The sequence below is a fragment of the Harpegnathos saltator genome, unplaced genomic scaffold, assembly GCF_003227715.2.
Source record: "Harpegnathos saltator strain DR-91 unplaced genomic scaffold, Hsal_v8.6 scaffold37, whole genome shotgun sequence".
NCBI classification, from domain to species: Eukaryota; Metazoa; Arthropoda; class Insecta; order Hymenoptera; family Formicidae; genus Harpegnathos; species Harpegnathos saltator.
Genome location: NW_020230172.1, coordinates 761389 through 775807, shown reverse-complemented (window position 1 = coordinate 775807; position 14419 = coordinate 761389). Strand labels below are relative to the sequence as shown.

Below are 14419 nucleotides of genomic sequence, written 5' to 3'. Positions count from 1 at the left end.
AAAAGCTCACGCGTCACCCAAATGCGAGTTATGTAACATCCAACGTGTTGCCGTAACGGGAATCCCTTCCGTAGATGGAATTTCGCTAACACGTCCCGTGTCGGGACTAATTTTACGTGTCCGCGCCGCGTGTGTGGCCCACGCACGCACAGTCGCGTCTCTCCGAGCGAGCGAGATTTTATCAGAAAATTCTGCTTCCATTTTACTTCGGGCAGAAATAAAGAAATTAAAGGCACAAGCTCTGTCCCGTTCCACTTCGAAATCTTTTTCTTCGTTTTTCTATTTTATTTCTTTTTCTATTTGTATTTTTATTTGTTTTTTCTATTCGTATTTCTATTGTTTCTCTATCTTATTTTATTTTATTTTGCGTAACGCACGTCTCGTAATAATAATTGGAAAAGTTTCACGACCGAGTCTCGTCTCGGGAATTAAATGGCCCGAGCGGAAAGTTCAGCCACGTGGGGCACACGCGGCGTGTTGAACGAAAGTTAACGACGTGTCGCGCAGTGACGATGACGCGCGTTTCCTAAAGCGTCACATCGAAGAGAACGTGCGCGTGGCGATCGATTCGCGATAAGGAGAAAATCGAATGCAAAAGAACGAAGCGCGTGTAGAGTGTCATGTCTTGTCGCTCAACTATCGAAGCTATCTCAAAGCACGCTCCGCCTCGCGCTCGTCTGCACTCATCCTGCGCCTCCTCGATTCAGCGAGCGTTTAGTATAATTCTGTCGTTCGCCTCGGTTTTCCGAGGGACTTTATCCGACGTGATCTGAATCATATACAATACACTGCGCCGATCGTTCCTCGGCGAGCACAGACTCGCCGCCGTTCTCAGCTCCCGGCTCCATCCATCCGCCAGCTTTGTTTTCATCGTAGTCCGCTATCTTTATTTATCGTTGCGTGCCATAAAGTCTGCCCGTCGAATGTGCATGATTCATAGTCCACCGTATGCGACGACACGTGTTAGCTGCGCCGTTAAGTTTTCCTCGCGGGCGCGCCTCGCAGGATCGATCAACCGCTTTTGTCATGCGCAACTCATTCCGCTTGTTTTTACGTTCTCCCTCGGCGGCCGCGTTGTTCACGGCGCGATTAGCGCCGAACGGAAACGCGAGGATCGGCTCTGCTCGCGATGTAAAACGCACAGTGCGACCGCGGCGACAAATCCGCCTTGTCCGCGAGTTTTAGCAGGCAGCCCCGGAAAGCCGTCCGCAGGCTCTCCTCCGGGCAGGTTCTTCGGGCATCCTTTTGCCTTTTTTGGAGGCACCTCGAGATCTCCGAGACTCGCGTTCCCGTCGGCATCCGCTGCTTTTGCTCGACTCATCGCGCGTTTCATTAGTTTCCATGACAGACGCACGACGTTGACATCTCGCAACGCGGTTAGAGAGCTCTCGCGACGAGCGAGCCAGCACGAGTTCGAATCCCGTCTGGTTGTCGATGTTAAATGCGCCACGTTGCGTTAACACGCTGAGCGCCGCGTTCGACTCGACTTCGAGCGCGGAGCCCGCGCGAAGGCCCGAATTCGCGGGGTTGAATCGCTTTTGAAACACCATCGAGTCCGAGTCGTTCAGGTCGATAAGAGAGACTCGCGCTGGCGAGGACCAGAGCGGAGGGTGACGCCGCGCGCTCAGCGTGTTAAGAAGGCGACGTCTCCTTTGTCTCCGACGCGGGCATTACGTCGATCACGGCTCCGCGTCCGCAAAGTGCTCCCGCAAAGTCTCTCTTTGGGATTTGCTCGCGCCGACGAATGACTCACATCCGACACTTCGCAATGGAGATGTGTACTTCCACACGAGGGACGTACGGTTAATTAGGGGATTATATAGGGAAAACGCTACTATATATAGAGTAAAACTAAGTCCGAGTGTTTAAAGGGAAAAAAAAAAGAAAAAAAGAAAAAATCTACATCTACATCTACAAGTAATTAACACTTGCTAAGTATACCTTCTCTCATGTACTTAAGCGAAACGAAAACGATAGTGAGGGGAAACAGGGGTGGGAGGGGAGAAGCCTCGGTGCGTAACGTGTGTAGCGCGTTGTATACACGCAGAGCTCTGTAAAATATTACTTCACAGTGTTTCGACTATACCAGTCAAATATTCTCTCGCATAATCACTTTCCTCTCAGAAAGCGCAGTAATCGGGGGGACGTTCCCTTCGGGGCCGTTAATATAACATAGACCTAGAGATTAGGGAAACGAGCTAAATATCGATAATCTCACATTTAACGCATAAATAATAGACCGTGAGACGGAGAATGGACATGACGCTCGCAGGATGGAGTAATATTTTGCTTGTCTCTGATCACACCGCGACAACGACATAATCGCTTATCGTCGAGAGATCGACTATACGGATTTACGGGCGTCGCGAGACGAGAGGAAAAGGGAATGGACGGAAGGAGGTGAAGCAAGAGGAGAACGATAGGAGGAGGTGAAGTGGGAACCGCATTATTCTTCCGTAACGCGAGCAAGAAGGATGAGGAGTGTCATCGCAACACAATGATAACGACGACGACAAGCAACGTAAAATCGCCGAGTCGCGATGTCGCGCGCGGCAGCGACGTCGTAGTAGTTTCCTCTCTCTATTCGTCCGTAAGGACACCGTGCGCGCATAATCCGATCCTTTGTAAATCGGCCGGACGGGTCGATGGCTATATCGAGTGTTAAGGACTGTCGCTCCTGCCGATATCGCGACGCGGCGGCGGCGGCGGCGGCGGCGGCGACGACGACGGCGACGAGTGAGCGAGCGAGCGTTTCCGCGTGGTCTCGAACGGAAGAGAGTGTAACTGCAGCTAATTGTTAACTGACAGAACAGTGAGTCTTGAGGCATCATGGAAATGTCTTGTTTTTTTCTGTGGATTATAATAAACTATTTTATTCTAACCGCTGGTAACAGTCCTCTCAATCAGTAACCTCTCTCCACTCTCTCCACTCCTTCTCGTGCGCGCATCTGTCACGTGACCCGCGCCGTTGGGGACTACGCGTTTTACAGAACGAACGTACAAACATCTCAGTGTGTCGAGTCCCCCACCTCAAGCACGAGGACAAAGTAGTTGAAGTACGCATTTCTCTTTATTGATTGAATTACAGTTTTCAGTGAGCGCCGCGCTCTCGTACGTTATGTCGAAATCATATCCTGCTGTTACAGAGGACTTGAGGAATTCCTGGCGAGAAGAGGCGAGAACACCGTCTCGCGCCTTGTTCGAGTGTGTTCGCTTCAGCGGCATCAAACGCGCGTCCACGTGAACGCTCCATTGATCGATTAATACAAAAGGCGTAATAAATTACAGAATTAAAGTAAAAGACCTTAGCGTTCTAGTAATATTTGGTCATTTGGTCGTTTTTGTGTAGAGTTAAACGTTAATTCATACTTTTAGCGCGCGCCCGGCACATCGAGCACACACACGCATACGACACGTAATCGTGTATCGTTCCTTCGCCGCACGATCTACAAACAATTTTGTCGTCAACGTACGAGTCCCTCCCGCGGGAGAGGCTCGTTACGATGGTAACTTATATTTTACAGTCCGAACAGCCTAACGAGTCTATATGATACAAAGCGTCGTCGCGCGAGCGGCGATTTTTCTTCGCCCGCGTCGCAACCGTTCGCGGACGATTTACCGCGACATCTACATCATGTTCAGACGAAGGTAATGTTAATACTGCACTTACCAAGATCGTGCCCTAATTCGGGCAGCTGACAACGTTAAAAACACGAACGAAATAAATGCAATCGTTCCAACGAGATAATAGAGATAAACCACCGAGAGTTCGTGCCTTAACAGCAATGATACGCACACATATTTTACTCTCTTCTCTCTCCCTTAAGCACAATCCTTCCGAGATACTGAGAAGTCGACAAGCTTATCGATGACTAAGAAGTGATACGTACGCATGGCATTAGACGGAAGACACTTATCTCAAGCAGTAGATAGATGCTTACTAAACATTTTTAATCAGTCACATTTGTTTGTAGTTATACGTTTCCAATGAACATTGGTTAATCAAGAAAGCAGGAACGTCTTCAAAGCAAACGTCTTCCAGTAACCCCTGAGCGGTAAAGCATCCACGGTGCCGGATGTGTATTTGCCTTCAAAACACTCTGCCTTTCTAACACTCTTCGTGCATTTTGAAGCGATGAGAGAACGTATTTTTTTTTATTAATCCCGAAAGTTAAATCCTCTCATTGGGCATCGGCTGCGTGCTAAACAAGCATCGAGAAAAAAACGCTTACACTCTACTGAAACCAAGTGAAATCAAGTGTATGCCTGAAATTGGAAAAAAAAAAAAAAAAAAATGAAAAGATCATTCTGAAAATGCATTTTACTCTGAACTAAAAGTCCGAAAATTATCATTTTCATCGTAGATACGTCGTATCACTTCTTGGCTATCGTTGTATACCCCGATCGCCGTGACGATCCGACTTTCGAAACGATTTCTCACTGGACAACGAAACACTCCAAACTGGCCTCTTTACGCTGAGTGTTATCCCATGCCCGTGACTGTGTTCACTCGTGATGATGATCCATCGTTTGAAAGAACCACTCCGTAAAACGTCGAAGTTGCTGCGCGGCCGCGTGATTCTCGTCCTTCAGACGGCGGTTCTCGTCCTCCAAGGACTGCCGCATGCTCTCGGATTCGAGCAGACGTCGATTCTCGTCGCGCAGCCGACGCACCTCGTCCTCCAACGACAGTCGCAGACGCGTCTCCCTAACCATTCTCTGCTCGAGAGTGGACAGATGCGACTGCAGGTCCGAGACATTTCTGCGAAACAATTAAACGACGAGTGTAACACATGATCGAAATAAAGAAATGTGTAAAACAAACTGTTGTCAGACTAATGAGCGCATATTAATGACATTGTTCGGGCAGAACGTTCGATGTTCTCGTTAATTTGCGATCATCGAGTACTTACGCATTCGCGTTGTTACCATCGATCAGCCTGTCGTCCGACCATTCTTGAGGATGTTGCTTTGATCTGTTGGAATCCGTGTGTTGGTTCTTCCAACAATCCACGTTCGTGTCGTTGTGATTCTTTACGTCCTTGATCGGTGTTAGATTACTGTGCGCTTTCGAGATGGGATGAAGCGGTTTCGTGACGCGCGGTGATAATCTGGGGAGAAAAATATAGTCACACCGTGTTGTCGAGCAGATCTGAAAATGTATTCTTTATCAAGCAAATTTGTGTGTACTTTCGGACCTTTCCTCTTTCGATAATTTATTTTCGCTTAGCGCCGGGCTCGAGGCAGTGCTGGCATTGGAGATCACCGTCGCTGGTCTGGCCATCGTCAGGATCACCTCCGACCCGTTGTTCCCGTTCTCCTGGCCGTTCGCGGGCAACACGCTCAAGGTGGACGCGCTGTTGCCGCACAGATTCTCCCTGGATCTGCACCGGTTCTGGATCTCCAGCATATTGTTGTTCAGCTTGTTCGAGTTTTGATTGGGGCTCATCACGCTGTTCACGAGGTTGTTGTTGATGATCTGACTGTCGTCGGCGATGTAGTCGGGATTAATCAGTCTCATGAGGTCCTCCTGAAGAGTGCTAGACGTCAAGTTCGCAGAGTTTCTATGCGCGTTCCTCATACCCGGCTTAGGCCGAGGACTCTGGTTCCTCGAGCCGCCGCTGGATGGAGTGCGATTGCCGCCACGATGCTTGTTGGCGCGGCGCAGTCTGGGCGACACGCTGCCCGAGCCGTTCGACAGCTCGTCTTCGCTGGGCAGAGTGGCGACCTCCGGACAATTGACGGCATCCGGTATCCTCACTTCTGGCGGCAGGCTGGTCGGGAAGTCCTTGGTCTGCCGGTACTCGACGTTCACCTTGTGCGGCACCGGTCGCTCCGACATGGTAGTCTTCAGGCAGGTGACTTTCTCGCCCACCTTGAAGTCGTGCGGCATCTCGTACTTGATGGACTCGCGATTGTGCTCGCCAGCGTTGTCGTTGTGCTTCCTTTCGTTGTTAACGTGCTGACACTCGATCTCGTATTTGGCGAGCTCCATATCGTATTTGCTGTTCCTTCTCTCGTAGACGTCTTCGGCATACTCGTAGGCGAGCCTCTTCTCGTGACTCCGTACGTCGTGCTCGTACTTGACCACCGATCGTTCCATCATCTTTTCCTCCTGCAGTTCGTACTTGGAACTCCTGTCCGCTTTCGACGTCTCGTAGTCGTACTTGCCGCCGGACTGCTCGTACTCGTTGTACCTGCCGAGATTGTTGTTGCTGCCCGACTTTGGCAGACTGTACACGGCGTTGTGCGCCAACGGCAGCGAATTCGACGCGCTGAGCTTCTGATGACTGTGGTGCTGCGCGTCGTTCTTGTGGAGCTCTCTCTGAGAAGCGTAGAGATTCTCCTGCTTGATCTCGTACCTCTCCTTCTGCAATTTCACATAGTTGGTCGTCACATGATCCTGCCCGCGATGCGCGTTGTCCAGCTGCCGCTGATAATTCTCGTGACGTGCGTTCTCTTGGAGGATCTTCGACGACACGTAGTTGCTCTCCTTCAGATAATGCTCGTGAACGTGATCGCGATGCTTCGAGCTGTCCGCGAGCTGTTTGGCGCTGATGTAATGGCAACTCTTGTCCTTTTTCTGGGCGGACGCGGGCGTCTTGTTGGGCGTCACCGCTTGATAACTCTGTCGCGCTGGTAACGGCGGCGGCGTACCGTCCGCGCGATGCCCGCCGCTGTCCTGATCCTGCGGTTCTAGGAGCTCGTACCTGGAACAAACGAGCGCTTTGTTTCCTACTATGCGTCGTGCGTTAATTGAGACACCTCCTCTAACACATACACACGTACACGCATACACACATACACACACACGTTCAACGATCGACAGTTTGAAAAATTGAAGCTTGTACGCTCGCGTGTGGTCGTTAATCACGTTGCGTTTCGGGCTCGCGGAAGGATTAATTGTTAGTCACTCACCAACGATCATCGGCACTACTGTGTCCGCTACTGCTGCTAGTCATTGTACCCTCCAACGGAAACCGTGGATCGTTGAACGATCTAGAGCTCGATCCAGTACCGTACCCGGAGCTGTTGCTCGACCGCGGTGGGCTGAACGATCGGTCGTATCGTCTCTGATGCGACATTGCCGTTTGCTGGCTCGGCGTGTTATCCGCGCTAGTCACGTTTTCGTAATCCCCTTCGTAATTAGTCGATAGATATTGGCAGTTTTGCAAAGAGCAGCCTCTGTCGTGCGGGAGAAAAAGATTTTATAATCTCTTCTTTTGTAACATGTAACTGTTCTTCGAGTTGGGACGCCTTTAATTTTTAACGACGTGAGCTAAATTAACCGACTTGACTGAGATTAAGCTGAATATTCACGAGTTCTAAAGTACAATTTTACTTAAGCCAGTACAGCTAAAATATCTCGCTCGAAGCTACATCTATCATCTGTGTACATTCCAGTATCTTAAAAGAAAAAGAAAAAGAAAAAAAAATAAGACACAAGATGAATTAAATTTTTGATTTTCTTATTTATCCAAGAGAAGCGTTAATTTGGATAGGGCTCACCTCCGGGGGTTTCCGTCGTTGTTCGGCGGTATGACGGTGACGGTGACTTGGGCGCTGGTCTTCAGCAGATCGACCATCTGATCGTGACTCAAGGTCGACACGGCCACCTTGCAAATCTCGACCAGCCTGGAGGCCTGCCTCAAGCCCGCCTGCCACGACAGCCCCATACTTTCGACCTGCGTCACGACGCCATCCGGCTGAACGTGGAAGCCCAACTGTCCGAGGCTGTTCCTCTTCAGCGACAGCTCCGAGGCCGGCGCGCCTTGAGTTACGGCGCGCAGCCGGGCCACAATTTCCATTAACTCGTCCCGCTCGCCGTAATCACCGCGTACGTGTATGGTAATGCATTCGCCTTGATGATGATACAATCTTAAACTGGAGCGCAAAGGCAAAAGAAAAAGGTAAAAATGTTAGGCCGCAATTAATCGTCCGATTTCCGATCGATCGGCCGCTCGCGTTTTTACGATGAACGCGATCGTGAATAATGCAGCGAATAAGGCAGTCGCGCATACTGACAAGCGGCAAAAGGAGATTCGATCGAAGACACATCCGGGGGGACTCGCGATGTCGTCATTGAAAAATTCACTCTCAAGGTATAGGCGGACACGCGAGTGTCTCGATTCAACTGATTGGACGTTTCGCGAGAAGTCTGAATGATCACCTGTTGGTCTGAGCGTGCCATCCGAGCACGCTCACGCACGGAGTGACGAATACTATTTGTCTGGAGTGCTCCTCGATCAGCACGATGGTGTCTATGCTTATTCCTAGATAACAATCCGTGTTCTGATTGCTGTCCTCCAGTATGACTTGCCAGCAAATCGCGCCACGCTGAGACGCATCGCAGGAGAGCCTCGGCCGCACTGTCGTCTTCTTCTTACTGCTGAAGGAGAGCATCGCTGTTCCCCGAAAAGGAAGCAACAAACATGTCGATAGAGTAATGCAATTTCACAATTTAGACGAGATTTTAAGTGTCGCTTTTGTTTTCTCTAATTTTAACCGAGAGGAATTTGCCGTGCCCAAAGTGCAACGTACAGAATTTCTGGCCCGTGTCGACGACGGTGGTGGAGGAATAGCTGGTAGCTAGTTCCTTCAAGTATTCCTGCCTCGTCCTGGTGGCCATGGTCGCAAACTTCTCGGACCTGAGGGAAAGCGTATAATCAGCTCGGCTAATTTGATGGGCGTGTAAAAGGCCGACAGGAAAGAACGGCGGGAATACGGTGCTGCTTTACCTGTGAGCTGCATTTTCGGCGTTTATAACCTTCGCCAGAATAAAATCGGCGAATGCCTTTCCCTTCGCGAACGTGGCGCTCTGCGGTACAGGCGGCCCGAAGATGGGCACCTCCTTGCTCCTGGACACTGCCACGCTATACTGCGTGTTGTCGGAGCAAGGATTTATGGCTCTCACGATGATGAATACATGCTGGAACTGGGAGCGTATCCTCCGCGGGCTGAACGGCAGTGCGCCGGGTTCCTGAAGATGTACGATGGTTAGACCATGGAACAACAATTCGCTTGTTTCAAGTCAGTTCTCGATCTCAAAATTTGAAAAAAAAAAAAAAAGGAAAACGGAAGAAAAAAGACTAGGCTGAATTTTAGAAATTCCATCCTTTCCTTCAGAGTTTTGAAAAGATCCTAAATGATTCTGCAGTTCCCTGCAGGTCTTTCAAAACGTTCTAGAAGATTACTCATAACGAAAACCAACTTCAAAATGAGACGAAGAGGCTTTGCGAGAGAAAAGCGGCGGACAAAAGTCCTCCAAAATCTCTCCATATTTTAAATTTTCACAACGGAGGGCTAACTTCACACAGTCCGTTCCGGAAGTATCCGGCTCGAAATTGAAGGGCCCCCCGATCGGGAGGGCGGACGAGTAAATCACGCCGCGAATTCGCATTACGCATTATTCGTCGCCGATATTGGCGCAAAAATTAAATCCCCTGCAGAATGAATCATTCCGAGCACACGGAGACGTAATTACGATGGCTCGCGCTCCGCTCTCAGAGCCGCATAATAAATCAGGCGGACGCAACAGCGAATGCGTCATACGTTTCCGCACATGCGAACGCGGTCGTTATTATTGTCACATTATTGTTACAATTGCGTAATCGGCCGCGGCTTTAATTTGACGCTCGCGGAGCGAGCGAGAGAGAGAGAGAGAGAGAGAGAGAGAGAGAGAGAGAGAGAGAGAGAGAGAGAGAGAGAGAGAGAGAGAGAGAGAGAGAGAGAGAGAGAAAGAGGGAGAGAAAGAAACTGTACCTGAAATACTATCGTGACTATGTCGTTTCCGATGTGCCTCTTCCTCAGCAGCTGTTGACGGTTGTTAGGCGTGAAGGGTAGCATGGTGGACACGTGAAAGGTGACTTCCGCCCCTCGGTGCGTAGCCGCTACCGCGTGCGTACCCGTCGAGTCGGTTCTGGTGTCTAGACCGGCCTTGTAACCCTCGAATCCTCGCAGTCTTATTCTTTGGCCTGTCATGGAAACGTGTAATTATCCCAACTGGCCGGCGCAGCAGCGGCCGTCTCGCGCGACGCGCGTCTTTGGTTTCGTCGGAGGAACGCGTTTTGCAGAGTTGACACGCAGCGTGATCAATCCTGTTTCTCGCCGACTAATTGCACGTGTTACGCGTTGCCAATGAGCAAAGCGGATCTGTTCGCGGCGGGAGTGATTGGACGAATTGTCGAGGTGAACATGAGACACGAGAGGAGGATCCGCCGGTGCTTGGTCACACGCATTTTTAAGGAGACATTTTTAAGGAGAGCGATAAGGCAAAGTTATGTAGGATCTAGGAGATCCTTGGTGGATAGGTAGCTCGTTTCGCAGGATCGTGCGACAGTTTACGCCGTCTGCGTAATAATCGTGTGCTCGCGGGCGAAGACGCGATAATCATCAGCCTGACGGCCGCGTGTAATGCAACGACGAGCGGCGAGAGGAAAAAAGAGCGGGACGCGCGCGTTTCTCTTTTAGAGAAAGCGATAGTAAACCGTAAATATATAAAGATAAGCAAAGGCGATCGTAGTAAACGCCTGGAACGGGACTCGCGGGACCCGCGCGCAACGACCGCGAAGTGATCCGCGCGTTCGCGGATGATTAGCGTTACGAACGCGCGCGGTAAAATCATTCCGGGGCGTTGAATCGGCTAAGCGCCGATAAAACGATGCAAACTATCTGCGAACCGTCTGTGAACATCGTGTTCTAAATCGCGCTTCCGACTGCTTTATTCCCGGCGTTTACGACGGCGCGCGGTTTAATCGATTTCTCTCCGACTAGCGAATTTTCCGACTCACTGAGCTTCTCTCGCCCGAGCACGCTAACGAATCATGCATTAACACGTGTATTCGGAACTTTCCAAGTTTTCTCCAGGAGAAAACAACGAAATCCGTATCTCCTGATATGCAGGGTAAACGGAAAACGGCCCGAAACGGGGGGCGCGCAGTCGACTCTTTCTTCTCAACCCTTTCGATACGGCAGGATATACGTAGAGTTACTCAGTGGTCAAGGATAACAGTCACGAGGACACTTATGCGCGAAACATAAGTTACGTCTTCTGCGACAACGATATCATGTAATCGATATGTCTAACAATTGCAAAAGAAAATTTATTTTGAAATATAAAGCACTTTGAGAGTCTCGATTAGCGACCAGGTAACTTCACCGTGAAAGTAAATTAACAAATTGACAATGTACGCGTTGAGTGTACAAAGATGCTTTTGTTGGAAACAAGTCGAACGTTGATGAGCGGCTGCCGATTATCGTCGACGCTCGTACCGAAAAAACTAATAATTTTTCGTTCGCATAAGAATCGTGCAGAAGAACAAGCAGTGACGTACCGATGGTGTCCAGGAACTCCAGGAAGGCTGGGCCGGCATGTTGATTGTTGTACATTTCCTCCTCGGTCCTCTGGCCGGATCGGCAGTACAGCACGCCGACCTTGTACCTGTTGGACAGTCCTTGCTCGTCCAATCTCGCCAGCGCTTCCTCGGCGGCGGGCGTGCCGAGCCTCAAGCACCCTAACTGCACCTCCGGCGCGACCAGCTCCAGGAGCTCCCTCGTGGGCGGCCGACCCCCTTGGAGCCTGATCCCCAGAGCTTCCTCTGGCACGGAACCACGAAGTGTCAACAGCTCCGACGTACGCACGATCACGCGGTACTGACTGACGTCCTTGCGGATGCTGATGGCCACCGGACCCAGCTGTTCGTCCATGCCGAACCAGTTTTGATGATCTCGTCCTGCGACAGGATATTTCCTTGCTGTTTCATGTTGCGTCTGTGACTGCACTCTTTCGTGCAAAGTGACAGTAATAATTGTCTCCCCTCCTCATCTATTGTCTAATAATTTCACCAATTTCTGTTTCTCTCGCTCTCAAGTTTAAAAATTAAATTAAAGGATAAAGGTCTTCCAATTAATTCGACGTGAAGTTACAAAAGTGACTGCATCCGTAAAGGATTTCCCTGCGGTTGGTAACGCCGCAACACGGGATCCAGGTATGTAGAAACCGATGTATCTTCGACGTAACGAGCGAAAATCGTTTATGTAACGCGATAAAAAAAAATTCGCATGAGCCGGCGCATCTTCGTTCACTCACCGAGGAAGTATCGCCGGTAATAATGGGCCCCCTCGTCGACGCTCTCGATGGGAAGCGACCGCTTCTGCAGCGGGCAAGTGTGCTTCCACAGGGTCTCGCCGGGCTGCGGCTCCAGGACGGAGACCCCGTAGGATAGTGACGGTCTATGAATCCCGTTGCCGTGGGAGCAGCGAGTGAGACCGACCTCGCGTTCCCCCTCGCCGCCGATCTCGTTGCGGAAGAAGGGACACGGCTCCAGCAAGTCGTTACCTGAAACCGTCAGCGAGAGGTGAAACTGTCACCTTTCTCAGAGGAACAGCGAGCAATTTCGCAATTTTTCCCGTCGCACGTAACGTAATCACGATTCGAGTGGATTTGCGAGGAATTTCAATCCTGGCTGTTCTAAGAAGATCGTATCTAACACTAGTTGGATTTTATACAATTACATATAAATTTCAATAAACAAGTTCTCAAGATAGCAGGATAAGAGTTGCTCAACTTGAGATCAAGAGCGTTACTGTGTATCGCAAAGAGATGATACAAAAAGATGGTTATTTAATTACGTAGGCAGTCTGAAAAGTTCTCGGCCTAACAATGAAAGGAAATTGTTTTTGCGCCGTGAAATATGTTTTATTTTCCAATATAATCTCCTGAAACTTCAATATATTTATTCCAACGTTTTTCCAATAATTCAATACCATTATTAAAGTGTGATTCCGGAAGGTCTGCGAAATATCCATCCACGGCTGCGATAGCTTCGTCATTTGATGTAAAACGCTTTCCAGCCAGGAATTTTGTCAGGTTTGGAAACTGATAATAGTCAGAGGCCAGAGAGCCAAATCTGGTGAATACGCTGGATGTTCAAGCAATTCGTACTTTAATTCGTTGAATTTTGCCATTGTCAAAACACTTGTGTGAACACGTGCATTGTCTTGATGGGAAACGATTCTTTTCTTCTTTAAAGCAGGTCTTTTCTCACGAATTTTTGCATCCAATATAATAAATAGATCCAAAAGGTTACAATAATATTCAGAGTTAATCGTTTTATCTTTCTGAAGATAATCGATCAACAAAACACCTTTGTAATCCCAAAAACCTGTTGCCATAACCTTTCCTGCTGATGAAACCGCCTGTGCCTTCTTTGGTGCACGTCCACCGGCTTCGATCCATTGTTTCGACTGTTCTTTTCGCTCTGGTGTATAGTGGTGGATCCAAGTTTCATCAACAGTTATGAAACGACGCTTGAAATCCATTTTATTTTGCTTAAAACAATTAAAATGTGCCAAACATGCTTGAGAAATACGCATTCGAATGCGTTTTTGGTCAATTGTTAGCAAATGCGGCACCCATCTTGCACAAAGCTTTTTCATATGTAATTCTTCATGCAAAATATTTCCAATTCGTTTTTTCGAGATGCCTATGACCTCAGCTATTTCACGCATTTTCACTCGCCGATCATCTAACACCATATCATGGACTTGTTGAATGTTTTGTGGTGTTGTAGCAGTTTTTGGACATCGCGTGGATCATCTTCGAGGCTTGTACAACCAGATTTAAAAAGAGCAGCCCATTTTTTCACAGTGGAAAGTGAAGGTGATGCATCCTTATACACTTTTAACAATTTCGGATGAATTTCTGTTGGTGTTAAACCATCCAAAACAAAGAATTTAATCACTGCACGATATTCAATTTTTTCCATTTTAAAAAAGACAATGATAGGTCAATATTAAACTGGTGCTACTACTCGAATGACTTGACAGATCGAATTAAAATTTTACATGGGTTTATATCAGGGATGCCACTTTCCAATACAATTATAGTTTGACAGTTTCTAATGCCATCTATGTGTCAGGCCGAGAACTTTTCAGACTGCCCTCGTACCTAGTACGTCAAATTGGATTATTTTGATACATCAGGTATTTGCGAAATATTATTAAAAAATAAGACATTAAAATATTAGATCAATGCAGAAGTTTTGACGGGTTTCTCGAAGATGTTGTAGGCGACACAGTTTTACGATAGCACTTGCATTGATGTAAACGTATAATGTATCAAAAATTGCTTTAATGAAGTTACTTTTAGCCCGCAAGTTGTTCCATTACGAAATCCATCGAAACTTTTGCACTCACCCAGCAGAATTTCAACAGAATGAAGAAAAAAATGACCCGATTTATACGACTATACGATCTAACTCTTCTCTTAGATTTACATCAACCTATTTCTCGAAAGCACACCTTTCCCATCACCGGCGTCCTCTTCGGGAGCTTCGTCGGGGGTGGAGGCTCTCAGTGCGCTGGCGGCGGACGCACCGGTAGCTGTGTTTCTTCTCCTGGCCAAGAGGATCCCGCGGAG

The 14419-nt window shown here is 48.7% G+C and overlaps 1 protein-coding gene across 2 annotated transcripts in view; it reads right to left on the bottom strand.

Moving 5' to 3' along the window:
* Nucleotides 1–3051: 3051 nt before the first annotated feature.
* LOC105188780 (signal-induced proliferation-associated 1-like protein 2) overlaps nt 3052–14419 on the bottom strand; it is a 70097-nt gene continuing 58729 nt past the window's right edge. The window contains exons 3-14 of one of the 2 annotated variants that reach the window (XM_025300492.1): nt 14302–14419; nt 12089–12337; nt 11334–11732; nt 9763–9974; nt 8739–8980; nt 8542–8648; nt 8171–8405; nt 7510–7884; nt 7024–7185; nt 5199–6710; nt 4914–5111; nt 3052–4762 (exon numbers count right to left, since the gene is read on the bottom strand). The exon at nt 14302–14419 is cut by the window's right edge and continues 365 nt beyond it. In XM_025300492.1, the coding sequence (XP_025156277.1) occupies nt 4507–4762; nt 4914–5111; nt 5199–6710; nt 7024–7185; nt 7510–7884; nt 8171–8405; nt 8542–8648; nt 8739–8980; nt 9763–9974; nt 11334–11732; nt 12089–12337; nt 14302–14419 (4065 nt within the window). In that variant the 3' untranslated portion in view covers nt 3052–4506. Of the gene's footprint in view, nt 4763–4913; nt 5112–5198; nt 6711–6918; nt 7186–7509; nt 7885–8170; nt 8406–8541; nt 8649–8738; nt 8981–9762; nt 9975–11333; nt 11733–12088; nt 12338–14301 lie in introns of both variants that reach the window. The other variant, XM_019843957.2, reaches the window with a different exon arrangement.